This window comes from Oculina patagonica, chromosome 5, assembly GCF_052425735.1.
Source record: "Oculina patagonica isolate OP01 chromosome 5, crgOcupat, whole genome shotgun sequence".
Lineage (NCBI taxonomy): Eukaryota > Metazoa > Cnidaria > Anthozoa > Scleractinia > Oculinidae > Oculina > Oculina patagonica.
The window spans coordinates 9041881-9058243 of NC_135762.1; the positions used below are offsets into that span (position 1 = coordinate 9041881).

Consider the following 16363-nt stretch of genomic DNA (forward strand, 5'->3'; position numbering starts at 1 on the left):
ACTTATCACAGAAATTTAATATGAATTACTGTATACAGAGGTTTTTTCCATCAAATGTGGAAGTTTTTAGACACCTTTGCACTCATAACTGCAGAAAAACCCCTTGCATGCTCCTGATCAGGCCCTCCTATGGGGAGAAAGTCAGGCCTTATAAAAATTTTGGACTCCGACTTTTTATATCCTGGCTAAAAGCCTGGCCACCAATATAAATTTCTTCTATCCTGCAGCTGTTTAACTGCCCCCCCCCCCATTACCTGAATTAATACATCTGAATTTCCTGGGCAATTTTCAACCATCCTCGCAAACTGTATACTGTACTGGATATATAACCGGTATCACCCGTTACAGCTGAGTTCACTCAATGTTCCAGATGAAGATGTCGATTGGTGTTATGTTACACCTGTATACACAGTGAAATGCTATATAACTTCAATGTAATGGCTGTTTTTAAAAAAGCTTAATGAGGGCCCTGATTGTAAATTATACAACTCTGTCCATATATCAAGGCCAGGATAAGTTGAAAAAACATCTTAAGATTACAAAACGTGTGGTATATGTTTCTAAGTTGATTGAAGTTTGAAAATTTCTCTCTTGCAGAGAAAGTTTCAGGATGCTCATTTGGATTGTGATTCAGGTACAAATGTGTGGTTTTCTGTACTTACATATATTTTAAGTTATTATTAATACACTCAGGGTTGCCACAGGTCAGCAAATGGTCAGGGAAAAATAAAATTCTTCAAGGTCAGGGAAAATTGACATTTTTAACAAAATTCAGAGCAAATTTGAATATAATACTGCTGATTTCATACAATTGATGACTGGAAGAAATATTTCAAGTCAATGTGATCTCAGAGATGTATTTTTTTTAAAGCAGAAGCTGGAGGCTTATACTAATATTTCTGACATTTTGTATTTATTTGGTCAGGGAAATTTTATCTTTATCAGGGTGTGGCCCAGTGAAAAACACGGCCGATGGTTGATTAGAGTTTAACTGTTGCGATACTTGGGCTGTCTCTTGGCTTATCGGAACACGCTCACAAGTGAAACACACTCAACATGCTCATTGACTTCTATAAGGGTGTCATGCAAGTCCCTCACATACATTTGTACTCTGACACATCTGGTTGGTGGTTTTGTTGTCGTCCAATCGTGACATCTACTGGTAATCCTACCTCATGGCCAAATAAAAGGTAAAACGGCATGCACTATTTGGATGCATGCACACTTGACTGGTAGGCCATCATCACCAATGGCAGGTGCTCATCCCAGTCACGCTGATGGTGTGACATGTACTTGGCCAGCATATCCTGGAGGATACGGGGTGGTACGGAGTGGTACAAGTGGTTCAGGACATTGCAAAGACATCTGGTACCAGCGACCAGGGTAGTACAAGTTGTAACTGGGTACCATGACCATATTTGGTCTCCCACTTACGGTACAGCACACCGTTTTCCAGTTGTAACTGGTTCGGCTATGCCCACTGGCACTTGGTGACTTTGCTGGCATCTTTTACTTCCTGCTGTGTCAGCTGGGCAGCCCAGTTCTGTTTCCAGAGCAGTATCTGTTTGAGGTTCGGGTCTGCTTGCTTCAACTGCATGTCAGCTGCCGACCAACCTTGAAACTATGCCTGTTTGCTGCTGTCAGCTGCATTGGTCTCGACTACTTGGTCAGTTACTGGAACTGGCAGGGGGTTCCTCAATAGTGCGTCATCATTCTGGTGCTTCCTTTCATGGCAGTACTCAATCTTGTAATCATACTGCCCAATATCTCTAACCAACTGGCTACCTGGCCTTCAGGCTCCTTGAAGTTCTGAGGCCACTTTAATGCACTGTGGTCAGTCCTTACGGTGAAGGGTCTCCCATAGAGGTTGTGGTGCAAGTACACCATGGCCAACATCTCCTTCTTGGTAGTACTGTACCGATGCTTGCAGTCCTCGAGCACTCGACTAGCATATGCAATCACCTCATCTCCAACTTGGCCTTGTGAAATGACTGCACCCAGACCATAGTCACTGGTATCACAAATCCACTACAAGGCCAACACTGGAGCTGACACCAACTTCTCTTTCAGAACTCTAAAGGCTTGGTTGCACTCTGGGTCCACTTAAACTTCTCTGTTGTTTTGGCAGTAAGGCCGTGCAATGGTGCAGCTATCTCCGCAAAGTCCTGGATGAATCTCAGGTAGTAGGATGCTAGACCCAAGAAAAATTCTGCCTTCAGTCACTCTCTATGGTACTGGCCACCTCTTAACTGCTTCAATTTTTGCTGGCTCCATCCTGATACCTTTGGCTGAGATCACATGACCAAAGTACGGCACCCTTGGTCGTAACAGGCAACACTTTAAAGTGCCTATGAAGTAAAAAACTTTTTTGCTTTTTTTGGTAGCTTATTATGTCTACTTTCCGAAAAGTTAAAAAAATAATAATGTCAAAGAGAGAGAAATCGGACTTTTTGCCGCCTAAAGTGCCCTCGGTAAGACAAAACAGTGGGTCCGGAGACTGGACACGAATTTGGCTCGAATGACGTAGTAAGTGGTTCCACGGATCAGTTTACACTTAGATTTTGTTGATACACAGTGAAGTTCACTACTTCACCTGAGATTGTTGCTGCTTTTTCGTTGATAAATCGAAATCTTGTCCGACAAGAACGATATGTTGCCATCTGCGAACTTGGCAGAGCGGGTTTCTAGCAGAAATGAATCGCACAACGAAATATCGTGACACTAACTGAAGTAGCTAGTTGGACGTGTCCAACCGCCGCAAGCCGATCAAGCGCTCTTTCACACAAAGCGCTGGTCGACGAGGACGATCGAAGTTCGGCGAAGCAGATTCAAATGAGAAATTCCCTATAAAAAATGAATAACTAGAATTTTTATTGTTTCCAAAAGCACATACATCGACGGGCTTTGATTTTGTGAGTGGTTTCGCAGTGTCGCAATGTGCTTCGGAATTGACACCAGCGCTGCTTGCCGCGCCGAGGTTGCTTGCTTGTCGAATGTGTAAATTCAGGTTACGGTACGGTACGGTATTACATAAGGATTTGGTGATTTTAATACAAGTAGCGATCAGTTGCTCGCTTTCATTTTGATTGTGTTCTTGTGTGGGAAAGTACAGTGGACTGACATATTTCTCCGAAGCGTGAGAGTGACATAATTAAACTTGACAACACGGCAAGATAACACTTCTTCAAACTCAAGATTAGCACTTTTTGACTTGAACGAAACCAAAAATTTCCTCTTCAAGAATAAACAGAACTGCAGTTGTTGGCTCTTATTGGTTCGTTAGCTCTACGGTATATTTTCAACCGTCGACTTCTTTATCCGGATACGATAAATCCTGATTTAAATTACAGTGCGTGTTTATCAGCAAATAATTCCGGCGAAGGGAGCCGTAAAATTTGTCCAAGATTTTGCAAGATCTCAGTGTATTGTTTAAAAGTGCATTCGCCATAGAATACTACCAGAAATGCAGACGTGAATGAAAACATTCGAAGCGGGCTACTTGAAAACAAACAAGCATTTCTAACGGGAGAGGACAAAACATGGACCCCCTCTATGGACCGGGTCCATGGCCCGGGTCCATGGACCGGGTCTGCGGTCCGGGTCCATGGACCCCCTATTTTTTCAACTCCAAAAATAATTGGAAAAGAAATAAAAATGAAATATTTCCTTTGTTTTGGCGATGAGAAACAACTGACTGAGAAACAGCAGACTTTTTTTGTAAACGGCGGGAGACGGCAGGGTTTTTCTTTGATGAACGTCTTTGTTTGTTTCTGTTGCTGCATACATGACGTACTCATCGGCGCCCACATGCGAAAGCTTGCTCTGTCAGCATGTTATCTTTGATTGTTACTGTTACACTTGCTAATTTCCGACAAGATTGATCGTTTCACATGTTGCTCATTACCGATAATTGCGAAAATGAAATGTTGCTCATTAATTTCTAAAATGAATTTAATATGTAAATTTGGATATTACCTTAGTAATTTATGAAATTATTTACAATAAAGGTATCTCAATCAGGGCACTGTGATTTGGCTTTCATTCACCTGGTTTTTTACTCTTATTTTCATTTACAGTCAAAGCTCTCTTAACGGACACTCTCGTAAGCGGACAGCTCTCCTTACGGCCGCCTTGTTTGAAACCCCGTTTTAACTCCCATACAAACTCTGTATTTTTACATTCTCGTTAGCGGACATTCCCGTAACCGGCCGCGGACACTTCCAGAGATTACGACTTAGACGTTTTCTTTGTTTTTAAGCTCTCGTAAGCGGACACCCTGTAGAAAATCCTGTTAACAACCTCTGTATCTTGTTTTTACCAATCAACTTCACATCGCCGTTCGTCACAATGATTTTACAGTCATTACAGTACCATATTTCAGTGCTTGTTTTGTCGTTATCCACGTCCGTCCGGTTATTGTTAGCTAGCCAAGCTCCCATAAGCGGCCATCTATCCCCTACACCTCTAGTGGCCGCTTACGAGAACTATTCTCGTAAGCGGCCAGCTCCAGTTACGGACACTTTTTTCGCGTCCCGAGGGTGTCCGCTTACGAGAGCTTCGACTGTATTTCCTTTTTTTATTTTTACTTTTACTTATTCTTCTTTTTTGAAAAATAGGGGGTCCATGGACCCGGACCGCAGACCCGGTCCATGGACCCGGGCCATGGACCCGGTCCATAGCTAGAGGGGGTCCATGTTTTGTCCTCTCCCATTTCTAACTGGCACTCAAGTCGAATTTACATTCCATATTTTTGCTTCTTTCACAGATGCATTCGTTTGCGTCTGGCGATCGGTCGTTTCAAGTGTTTGGGAAAGGAAACGACTGCTACCTTACGAATGATAACACGATCTACTAACCATACAAATTAAATTTTGAGGAACAAAGTCTCATAATAAAAGAATAACACGTATACTGTGTACCCAGCTGTGTAACATATTGTAAACTCCTGGCGCGACTGCTAAATCTTTCTTCGGCTAGTCAGGGCAGAATGATATAGAGAGACCACCATATCCTTTACAGAGATAACTCTTTTGATAATTTTCCTCTTCGCTTCATGACTTTATCATTTCATTTGTGGCAAGGAAGAGCTTTTGCTGAGAACAGCGATCCTCGAACTGCCGACGGAACAGAATTCGTTTCTTCTTGCGTTTTCATCAGAACGAATAGCTTTACTATACACATTGAAATTTCGCTTCCATTTACTCTGCGAAGCTTCACCAAAGGAAATAAGTGTATTTGATGCAGTTTCGTTTGTGCAATTGCCTTTGTTTGACTCAAAAGCCGAAATATAGCTTTCGCCAGCCCTCTTTGCTCTCTTTACGCCATAATCCTGGTGTCTTTAGAACCACTAAGTACGTCATTTCCAGTGAAACCGGAGTGTTTGGCCGCACGCGAAAAGGGCCCACTTCAAATTGCGAAATCCAAACTTCGAGGCTCAAAAAATACTAGAAAAAAGCGCTTTTGATATCTTAAACACGCATATTCGTGCTAACTAAGACATAAACAAGCACATTGAGCAAAGTTATTTTTTACTTCATAGGCACTTTAACAGTTTCAGCTTAAGACCTGCCTGGCAAAACCGTTTGAACCCTTCTGCTAGCCGTTCCAGGTGTTTGTTAAGTCTTGATCATACATAATGACATTGTCCAGGTACACCAGACGTCTGCCATTGCAACCCAAGCAACCCGAGGACGAATTCCATAAGTCTCTGGAATTTTCCTGGCGCATTACAGAAACCAAATGGCATTATCTGGAATTCAAAGAGGCCATGACAAGTCCCAAACACTGTCTTCTCATGGTAAGCGGCATTCATCTCCACCTGCCAATAACCAATTGCCAATTCCAGGGATCAAGAGTCTGGTCTATGCACAGCTGGGGTAAGCATCCTTCCTGGTTACCTCGTTTAGCTTTCGTATTTCCACGCAGAAATGTCTGGTACCATCTTTCTTCTTGACCAAGACAATTGGGGCAGAATCAACGTTCTTATATTCGTGATGGTAGCTAACTATAAGCTAATACGTGGAAGAAATTACATAGGATACATGGAGTTTCTGTTGGAATAAACAACTTAATAATGACATAGCCACAATTTCACAGATATGAGCAAACACTTACCTTAATCCCGTGAGACAAGGTGTTCATGCGAGCAAAATCCTACGCTTAAGCTTGTTACTAGAAGGAACTAGTTTTTTACATGTTTAAAGACGCAAAACACGAATCTTGTTTTGATAATCCATGCAACTTGTACTGAAATATTTTCACACTTACTTTAACAACAAAGGGTTATACAAAGATCATATTTCGGATAATAATTATGTAATCAATGTTGTCTAATATTGCTATGCCACGCTTTGTCATGCTTTGCTTGACTTTGCTACAAGGGAAAAGTCAGGGATTTTGAAAACTGACGTCTGTGGCAACCATGTGAGCGTGTTTTTATTCTCATGAAAGGAGTCTCTAAAACATCTGAACAGTTACATTGAAAGTCTTGAGAAATGCGTTTAAGATCCAGACCCCCCATCCTGCCTGGATTCAAGAGACCTGGATTCTCTTCCATGAGAATTCCCATTGAATTTGTTGGTGCAGTATAATAGGTTAAATATATTATTTAACTTAGTTAGCGACTAGGAGCTAATTGTGGTTGTTCTGTAGTTGTCTGGGGTTAGCTTGGCATTAGCGTGGCGTTGGCGTGGCTTGGCGTTTATTAGCGTACATTGGCAGGCTGGCAATTTCCTGTGCATGGCGTTTACTTCTGGTCAAGCGCTGCGGGCAACTTCCGGCACTCTCGTGGTCAGCGGTTACCTGCCGCGTTCTTATGCGCGCGCGGTTGCACGTGCTAGTAGTTTCACTGAGTCGCGTAGCTTCACTGAGTTTAGTGCTCGAGGCGTTCTGGCTTACTTCAAATATATTTTTTTTTCTCCACTGTGTGACGGGTGCTGGGATGGGGCTGGGTGTGGCGGCGGGGGGGGGGGGGGCGCTTGTGGCTGGGTTGTGGCTAGGGCAGGCTTTCGGGGTGTTCTTGCTACCTGGGTTTGGGGTCGGCAGCTCCAGCCCCCAGGTTCCTTGGCACCCAACCTCCATGTGCGACACAGGCGTTAACTGAAGTATGTACATGTTATTGCGTTCGACGAAGGAGAGCGCAAGCCTAATTCTGTTTTGCGTCCTGTGTCTTTTGAGTTGGTAGGCCTGTGCACTGTTATGCGGAATGAATCGAGCCGTAATGGGCGCGCAGGTGTATGGACTCCAAATTGGCAGCCCCGATTGATTTTTGCAGGGGCAAGTCTCGGCCGGGAAACTGGTGCGACGATATTTTAGTCTAGTTTTCGCATTGAATCGTCCCTTTTGTCGTCTTTGGTCGCTGTTCTGCACGCGTGCTTCATGCTAGAACATTTCGTTTGGTTGCTAGATTGTGTACTTAGTAAAACTGTTTACTTTCGTTCTCGTACAAGAATCGCCTCTTCTGTCGTCTTTGGTCGCTGAACTGCGACCAAAACTGACCGTTGCTTGTGGTCAAATAGCAAATGTTCTGAGTTGTATAGCTCAGCGGCCATTGTGCCACTTGATCATGGCTTGTGATCAAATAACAAACTTTCCGAGTTATGTAGCTCGGCGGCTGTTGAGCCACTTGATCATTACTTGTGATCAGAACACGGCGTTATTGAGTGATGAGGCTCGCATTTGCGTTAAACATTTGCACGGTGTAGACGACATCAGAGCAGATGAAGCGATCGAATACAACCGAACCATTGTTCAGTCGAGTAAATGCGGCACCGGAAGCATTCTTTTGTATAACATGACCAAATCACGTCGTGCACAGAGTTCTGTCCAGACTTCGATAAATGATACCCACAATAATTATGATAGTAAGCTTATAAAGAGATATGAAAGAGATGTCCGTGTTGTAGCTGGAAAGAATGGCGATAGGAGTTGTTCTGTTGCTATGATCTCTACAAATGCTGAGAAATCTCAGGCTGTGAAAAAAGCAAAAAGCAACAGGAAACGAGACAGAGAACCATCTCGAATTTCTGTTCGTAGAGTTACTAAATTGCTTAGAAGAAAGAAATACAGAAGTATACATAAAAAACTACTGAAACATAATTTTCCCAAGCTCCTCACTTATTAGAAATTTTTGTAGCAATTACAAGAAATGGTTTATTTTGTGTAACTCTGGGCATTTTTCAGTAAATATGTTTTTTTCATAAACAAACAGAAAGAGAAAAAAAGATACAAGTATTGCACTGGTAAACAGAAAGAGTTATCAATTGACATGCTTCAAACAAAGTCTGACTTCAGTCACAAAAGCGCTTTTGGTCATATTTTCCAAAGTTCAAATTTAAAAGGAGGTATGCTTCCTGCAATTGACAGTTGTAATTTGCCTTGGGTATCTCTTAATGAGAGACTTTCATTAATAAGTTTAATGCCTAATTGTGATGTTGGTGGGAGTGGAGACTGTTTTTTTAGGTCAGTTTCACACCAACTGTATGGAACTGCAGAGTTGCATTTTCAAATTCGTGCTGCTGGTATTAGGCACTTGAATAATCATCCAGAATCTTATGTTGAGAGCGTTTCTGACAATAGTTGGCAAGACTACATTGCCAGCAAATGTCAACACCAGGAACTTGGTGTGACAATGTAATTATCCAGGCAGTAAGTATTTTTAGTTGAAAGCAAATTCTGCAATATTAATTCATACTTCAATATATTGCTGTTTCAAGTTAAAAGTGCTTTCTATGGAATTCACATGTTGCTGTTTCAAATATAAAATAATGTTGTCTGTAACCTTAAAGGAAGAGTGCCACAGCTGAGTTTAAGTTTGAACTTTGAACTGTGTCGTTACTTTCATACTTGTGTGTTACACATAACACACATTCAAAGACAAGCAATTGTCATTCATTCTTGGAATTAATAAAGTTATTGTTCACAGTTTATTCGCAATCAATGTTGTTAAATTATTCTTACAAACATTTCACCTTCCCCTTTTGTCCCATCACCAACAAATTGTACAAGAAAAAGGGGAAATCTCAGTCAACACCAAAAACTACCCCTCCTTTCAAGCCTTACTCGAACGCATTCCCCTAATCGCTGATTACTACTAGTCATATATTTGTAATACAGTTGAATCCCGATAACTTGAACTTTCAAGGGAAATGGAAAAGGGTTCGAGTTATCCAAAGTTGGAGTTATCGAGGGTAAAATTTGTAAGAAAATGACCTGGAGGGGAATCAAAAAAGGTTCGAGTTAGTGTGAGGTTTGAGTTATTGAGGGTTCGAGGTATCGGGATTCAACTGTAAGTGTATTGCAGTATTCCGTTCAAATATCATGGTAATGTTAGTCGCATGGCACATGAAATTGTTTGTCTAAAAACATTTCAGGAAAGGCAAATGTAAATAATTTGTTTTCTCTTTTTGTTAGCACTGATGATAAATCCACATGATGAAAAAGCCAGGTTTAGACTAGCCAAGGCCTTGGAGGGTAAAGACAAAATTGCTGAGGCTTTCATGGAAATAACAAGTTTATACAACAAAAATAAACAGGTACCAGTTTATGGGTCTAATTGAACACCTCACTTAAGTTTAACTTAAATTACTCATTTAAGTTTAGTCACTCGTTAGAGAGGCTAGATAATGTTCCTAAGCTGTTAAAGCTGTTGTAAATGGTGTTTTTTAATACTCATTAGTGCAGAATGCACTTTTGTGATGGTTTGGTGGGCTGTCGTCTGCTAAACCACTAAACCACTAAACTACTAAGGATTCCTGCAGACTCTGTGGCACCAAGTGAAAACCGCAAATAAATTAAATTAGATTTTGAGACTTTCGCAAAAAAAAGCCTTCTTCTGTTTCTAAATTCATTTTGGAAATAAAATTTTCAAGAACAAACAGAATTGACATAAGCGATTTGCTAAGCTCAGTTGAATTTGTTGCTGCATATTAATTAATATTGCCTCAGTTAAAAATTCATTCTGCTTGATTATCTTGTTTGAATACAACAACCGCTTTTCATTCTTGAAAACATAACAACTTATCTGGAATTCGGTTCCGCTGAGAAGCTTTGGCCACAGTGACCATGTTCCTGTCATTGGTGCAACTATTCGTAAAATGCCCTTACTGTTTCTCTGGAGATTTTTCTTCCTATGTTATGGATGCTGTACAAAACGCTCAAACACACTAACCGGTCATTGCATCACACAGAGCAAAACAAATCATGCATCAAAACAGTCTTCAAATAAGCTGCACAATGGCAACAATAAAACAAGAGAAAGACTGTTGTTTACGGTTGGAGCCGACGAACCACTAGTTAGACAGCTTTTGTTCTGCTGGAAATGGGCTTTATAGAATGATCCTTCATAAATAATATCATAAAATAAGTCAGATAAATACCTCAAACGTCAATATTAATCCATAATTATACAATGTACATCGCTCGGGCCACGGCCCTCAGGATGTATATGGATTAATACCTCCGTTCTCAGTATTTATCTCTTACATATTATTGACAAGGCCTAAGAAGACGTGTTTATTATTACAGACAGTTAACAGATGTCATATTTTTTCATGTCTATGCAAAATCTATTAAAAGTAAAAAGATATTAGTTTGTGGCTTTGCTTCAAGTCCACTTGGAATGAGCTGTTTAAGTGTGCATGGTTTAATAAACTGTAGACTACGATCATCCTCAGAACCTGAAGTGCAATCAACTTTAGTGTTTTTTGGTGGGTCTTAAAGCCTCCTTTCGTATCCTCCTTTACAAGCAAATGCCGAAACAGAATTCCTAAATTCCAGCTTTATTAATCAATTATTCGCCAAAGGTGAAGTGAATCTCGGTGAATATTCCCTGAGATTCACTGAGCCTGAGGCAAATAATAATAAATATTATTTTTTTTAATAATTTTCATACCAGATTATCAAGAACTGCAAAAACGATAGAACACATGAAAACAACAAACACAAGTGCTTGGTTGATTTGTCACTGTGTGACAAATCTCACTGGCCGTGTGCGATTTTCAAAACCTCCATGTTTACGATAAATCAATTCTAATGCCTTGAGCACCATTTCTTGAGAATATTTTGACCCAAAAGCCTTGGTAGTCAATTTTCAAATTTCCATTGTTTTGAATATATCCAGGACTGTATTTGGAGTGTTTTCTTTTGAATGAACAATAATTTCAGTTAGCAAATGTCGCCATGTTTACATGCCGGGATAGCAAAGGTGGCATGGCTTAGGTGGAAAGGCTAAGCGTAGTGACTATATATATAGCGTCATAAACTGAGCCTCTTGACCAATCAAAATGTCCCATTTTTGAGTTATTTTTTCAAAAATAGCTCTTAGTCGGCGTGATGTTTCCGTGTAGTCAGTGGATGGCTGGGTGGCTCGTTGGGTGGCTCAGTCAGCGAAGTATGTTTGTTTGTCACACTCATCAGATTTCAGGTACTATCGGAACCAATCAAATTGTAGTTTATAAAGGGGAAGCAATCTGACACAGTTGTAGTCAGCATTGCAATTTCGTTTGAAGTTTTTAGATTAGAAGAAGGCAGAATCGGTGAGTTGTGATTTAACCCTGGATTAAAAACGTTTTTCGCAACGCTCGCCTGCTTACAACGCACATGCCGTGAGCGAAAGGCCCAACACTAACTTGTTATTCGTCTCATTCGAGCGTACGTTTGGAGAGGCTAGCTTTCCTGACCGTAGTACAAATAACATATAACGTTTGCACAAAGCAGATTTGAAGAATAATGTTGTCATTACTTTTGCCATCCGCTTTGCGAAGTTCGTTGGGAAATTGGAAAGTTTGTTATGAAGTTGCCAAAGAGGTTGCGAGTTTGTGAATCAAATTGTGAGCTTCGATACAAAGTTCCCAACTTCGGCCCGAAATTAATAAAACCTTCTATAATTATGTTATCAAAAAGGGCTTTGCTACGCTAAACTGTTGGAAACAAATGTCCTAAAAATAAAAAACTTTTATGTTCAGCGAGGTGTAAACATGTTGTCTCGAACAAATTAGTCTGTCGCGTCGTGTCGGCTTCGATTAAAATCAATTTTACATATGGGTAAACCATCCAGTTTCATCCGGTTTACAAATGTAGAAGACTTGAAATTGAAGACAGTGAAGATTATGCCCCACAGAAATCGTTAAAGTGGTTTTTGATTTGATGCGTTTATTACCTCGTTTATTATAGTACTTTTTGTTCAATGTCTATTTGGACATGTGGCTTTTCGAGAAAAACAAGGGTATCGTGTTACGTTCGTTTTTAAAAAACAAAGGTCTCATGTTACAAAAGTGAGAAAAACAACAATATCATGTTTCAGTGTTTGGCAAAAAGCCAAAAGTATTCCGTAACAAACAAAAGTAACACATTACGGTTGCTACAAAGCTAGCAACAAAATAACTGCTTAAACAGAATAAGAACGTGCTATTTTGTGACATTTTGATAATTGAATTAGTTTTTTTGTTCAATTAAATGATGAAAATTTATGTATAAAATAAAACAGTTCTGATGTATCAAAATGCATGTAAAAGTTATTTTGTTTGCAAGCAAATTTTGTGCAAAAAAGTGACTCCGTGGGCCGCCATACACAAATAGCTCAACCCATGGCATAAACCATCCCAACAGGACAATCACCCAGTTTCACCCCAAGCCACCCCATAAATTGAAAAAATAACTCCTGCATGCTTAGCGTGCCTATGTTTATATTCACCTCTGGAAGTTATTCTAAAACAAATGAAACACAATGAGAAATTTTGCAAGAGAGCAATGTAGAAAAAAGAAACCGGAGATGACTGTTTGCATATAATTAACATTTCTCAACTGTAGTCAAATTACAGTGCTCTGATTAAAAAAAAATTATATTAACTAATCAGAGAACATTGTTGTCATTGCGGGTGCTGTTTTTCTGTTCATGTTTAGGATTCCTCCATAACTGAGCTTGAGTCATCATTGAGAAAGAAAATTGAGGTACATCTGCCATGAGCCATGAATATGGTGCTATATAAATCTTTAATTATTATTATTATTATTATTATTATTATTATTATTATTATTGTTATAAATTATTATTACCGGTAGTACATATATCCATGTTAAGATTTAATTAGGAAATTGACTTCTTAGGCATTTTTTGTCTATATAATGAGACAATTGAGCAATTGAAGATGGCCTACTTTGGTGTGGTATTTTTCTTGATTTTTCTAAAGCCTTTGATACTGTTGACCATAGCATATTATTAAAAAAATTAACCCATTATGGAATCCGTGGTATATATTCCTAACAAATCTGTTTTACTCTAATTCTAATTTAGCTGAACTTGAGTCAATTGTTAATTATAATCTGAAAATGGTATCTGACTGGCTTATGGCTAATAAGGTTTCCTTAAATATTGATAAAACAAATTTCATTATTTTTCACCCCCCTCAAAAGGCTAAGGGTCACATAGTCAAATTAATAATTTCTAACAGGGAGATTATGCAGGAGAAATTCATAAAGTACTTGGGTCTCCTGATTGATTCACATCTCAGTTGGAAGTATCACATCTTACATATTTCTAAAAAGATTAAGCGATGTATTGGCATACTCTCTAAGATCAGGCACTCTGTGACTGATCAGGTCCTTATACAGTTGTATTACTCACTAATCTATCCCTTTTTGACTTTTAGTTTAATAACTTGGGGGAATACATATCAAACAACCCTTTTACCTCTTATCATCTTACAAAAAAAAGCAGTCAGAATAATGACATTCTCAGAATATAATTCCCACTCCAGTCCACTCTTTCAGAAATTAAAAATACTGAAAGTATGTGACTTAATATATTTGTATAGTGGTTTATTTATGTACGACTATTACTCTAACAGTCTGCCTTTAATTTTTGACAATTTCTTTAAGAGTATCAATAAAGTGCATCAATATCAAACCAGACTGGCAAGTAAGATTTCATACTATCTGCCAAAAGCAAGGACTAATTACGGCAAATTTAACATTCGTTTTTTCGGTGCTAAAGTTTGGAATTCCATTGATGACTCACTTAAATCTAAGAGTCGTGTTTGTTTCAAAAAATCTCTTAAAAGAATTGATTATCTGCAACTACTAACTGGTTACATTGATGAACTTTATTTTTCTTTTCTGTGTGTACATACACTTTTCTTTTTTTTTTGTTCCCTGTGTGTGTGTGTGTGTGTGTGTGAATGGAAATCGTGTCCCGTTTTTTTTTTATACTGTGTAACCTTAATATTTGAAATATTTTTTTCCGCTTGGCCCAGCCACTTAGCTCGATTAGCCTTAGCTATTTCTAAGTGGCTGTGCTCTTTTTTTATTGTAAATTTTTCCTCTTGCTTGTATTTATTTATTGTAACTTTTCTGGGCACAAATAAAAGATTGTTGTTGTTGTTGACCACAAATAAGAGTTTGCAAAGGCAATCATGCATGAATTACGAGAAAAGTATTGCACTCCCCTGTCAACTTCTCTGTGAACCAGTTCTCATTCTAGTTTTTGTGGGGAAAAAAGCCTGTGCAACTTAATTAAGAGTTTTTCCCATTTTGGCTGTGTGAAATCAGGGCGTCAGGGCCAAAAAAAATTGAAAGGGGAAGTGAAGAGGAGAGAATGCTTGCCAACAAACCCTATGATTTTGAAAAACCAGTTTGCTTAAGATCAGATTGCTAATTCTAATAATTTCTAATTGGTGCAGTATGTTGAGTTGATTAACAAGTATTATCAAATAATATGAACAATTGACTTGACTTGGTGGAAGATTTGTTTGTTTGCTAGCTTCACTAAAGGATAATAGAAACAATTACAGGTTAAGTAATTCTTACACTTAAGTGACATAACATATTTATATGCAGGATGCCAGAGCAAAAGCTATGGATAAGCAAGGTCAAGGAAAAAGTTACTTTCTAAAGTCAAAATTTGATGAAGCCATAACAAAGTTCTCTGAAGGTATTATACTACTGCCACAGATTCCAACTTATGCAAAAGAAATGATGAACTTGTACTGGCAACGTGCAGAATGTCATCTACGAAAGGTTTGATATGCCTTGTTTCTTTTATGATAGACTACATAAAGTTGAAACTGTTATAACCTCTCATCCGCTGGGTTTATTAGGCCTAAATGGATGTTTTCTTTTCTTTTGTTTTTTTTTTTAACTGCTTGTTCATACAGAACTTCTTATCTAGAGGATTTCCTTTCTGAATTATTACCGTATTTATTAGATGAAGCGCCCATTACCTCAAATAAGTGCCAACCACACATGTAGGTAGGAAAATTTAACAAATGCCCAGCCTTGAATAAGGGCCCTTCCCCCACCCACCCCCTCCCCCCCAAAAAAACGGAAGTACAAAAGAGGAGTATTGATTATTATTTCTTCACTTGACCTTAGTGATGACCAGATAAAAATTGATTAAGTACTACGTATACTCAGAGGCTTCACCACCAAGCCAGAATCTTTCAATGAACAGCTAAAATTCTCCTTTGGTTCATCTTCATGTACATCAATGAGCGCATTCCTGTTTTGACGTCATGGCACACAGTGGAGAGCTGGGTCTAGATGGCCATGACGTCGAAGCAGAATTTACCCAGCTCCCCACTGTGTGCGGTTTTGCACCCAACCAGAAGTAAAAATTCCACGTTTTTTAGGTCGAAAACACAATGAAAAAGAGAGATTTCAAATTTTTTTTTTCAATGTTCGCATCAGCATCCCACATAGATTTGAACAGGCAAATAAAAAAATGTGTCATAATTATACACTTTAACCTTATATTGTGTTTATTACTGGAAGTCTGTTAACACCAGCACTTTTATAATGTTGATAGATTTTTTTACTTTCCAGTTTCTTTAACTGATTGCCATGTTCATTCATTGTTGTTGTTGTTGTTGTCGTCATCATCATCATCATTATCATTAACTGATAATGCCATGTCATTTAATTCTCTACAGAGGGACTTTGAAGTTGCTATCAGAGATTGTGAAGAAGGTAATGATTTTGTATATATAGTACAGTAGTGTACCATAAAAGTGGTTGTTGCACCTTAATTTCCGGGCTTTTCATACAGTAAAAGGGGCTTTACTTTTAATTTTAAACTAAAAAAGATGCTTTTCATACTTATCGGTGTAGGTCATATTTAAGTCTGACTGTCATCATGGCAGTTTCGATTAACCAGATGTGTAGATGTAAGTTACGATGTGGATTTTTCTCCCATTTCAATTATTATTCTAGCTAAGTTCTTGCTTTTTTATCTTGCAATTCATAGAGGTCACTAATTGTCACAGAATGTAGACCATTTGGTCATTGAGTTTGAATGGCAATAGGCATTACCATAATACTGCATGTGCCCGACGTGCTAGTTTTTGTGTGCTAATTGCTACCTCATTTCACT

General features: G+C 38.9%; 1 protein-coding gene across 1 annotated transcript in view; it reads left to right on the top strand.

Annotated features, from left to right (window-relative positions):
* Positions 1 to 16026, top strand: part of LOC144654978 (uncharacterized) — an 18074-nt gene extending 2048 nt beyond the window's left edge. The window contains exons 3-7 of the mRNA XM_078515206.1: positions 598 to 634; positions 9412 to 9533; positions 12901 to 12948; positions 14833 to 15012; positions 15924 to 16026. Coding sequence (XP_078371332.1) covers positions 598 to 634; positions 9412 to 9533; positions 12901 to 12948; positions 14833 to 15012; positions 15924 to 15989 — 453 coding nt within the window. The 3' untranslated portion in view covers positions 15990 to 16026. The remainder of the gene's footprint in view (positions 1 to 597; positions 635 to 9411; positions 9534 to 12900; positions 12949 to 14832; positions 15013 to 15923) is intronic.
* Positions 16027 to 16363: the final 337 nt, after the last annotated feature.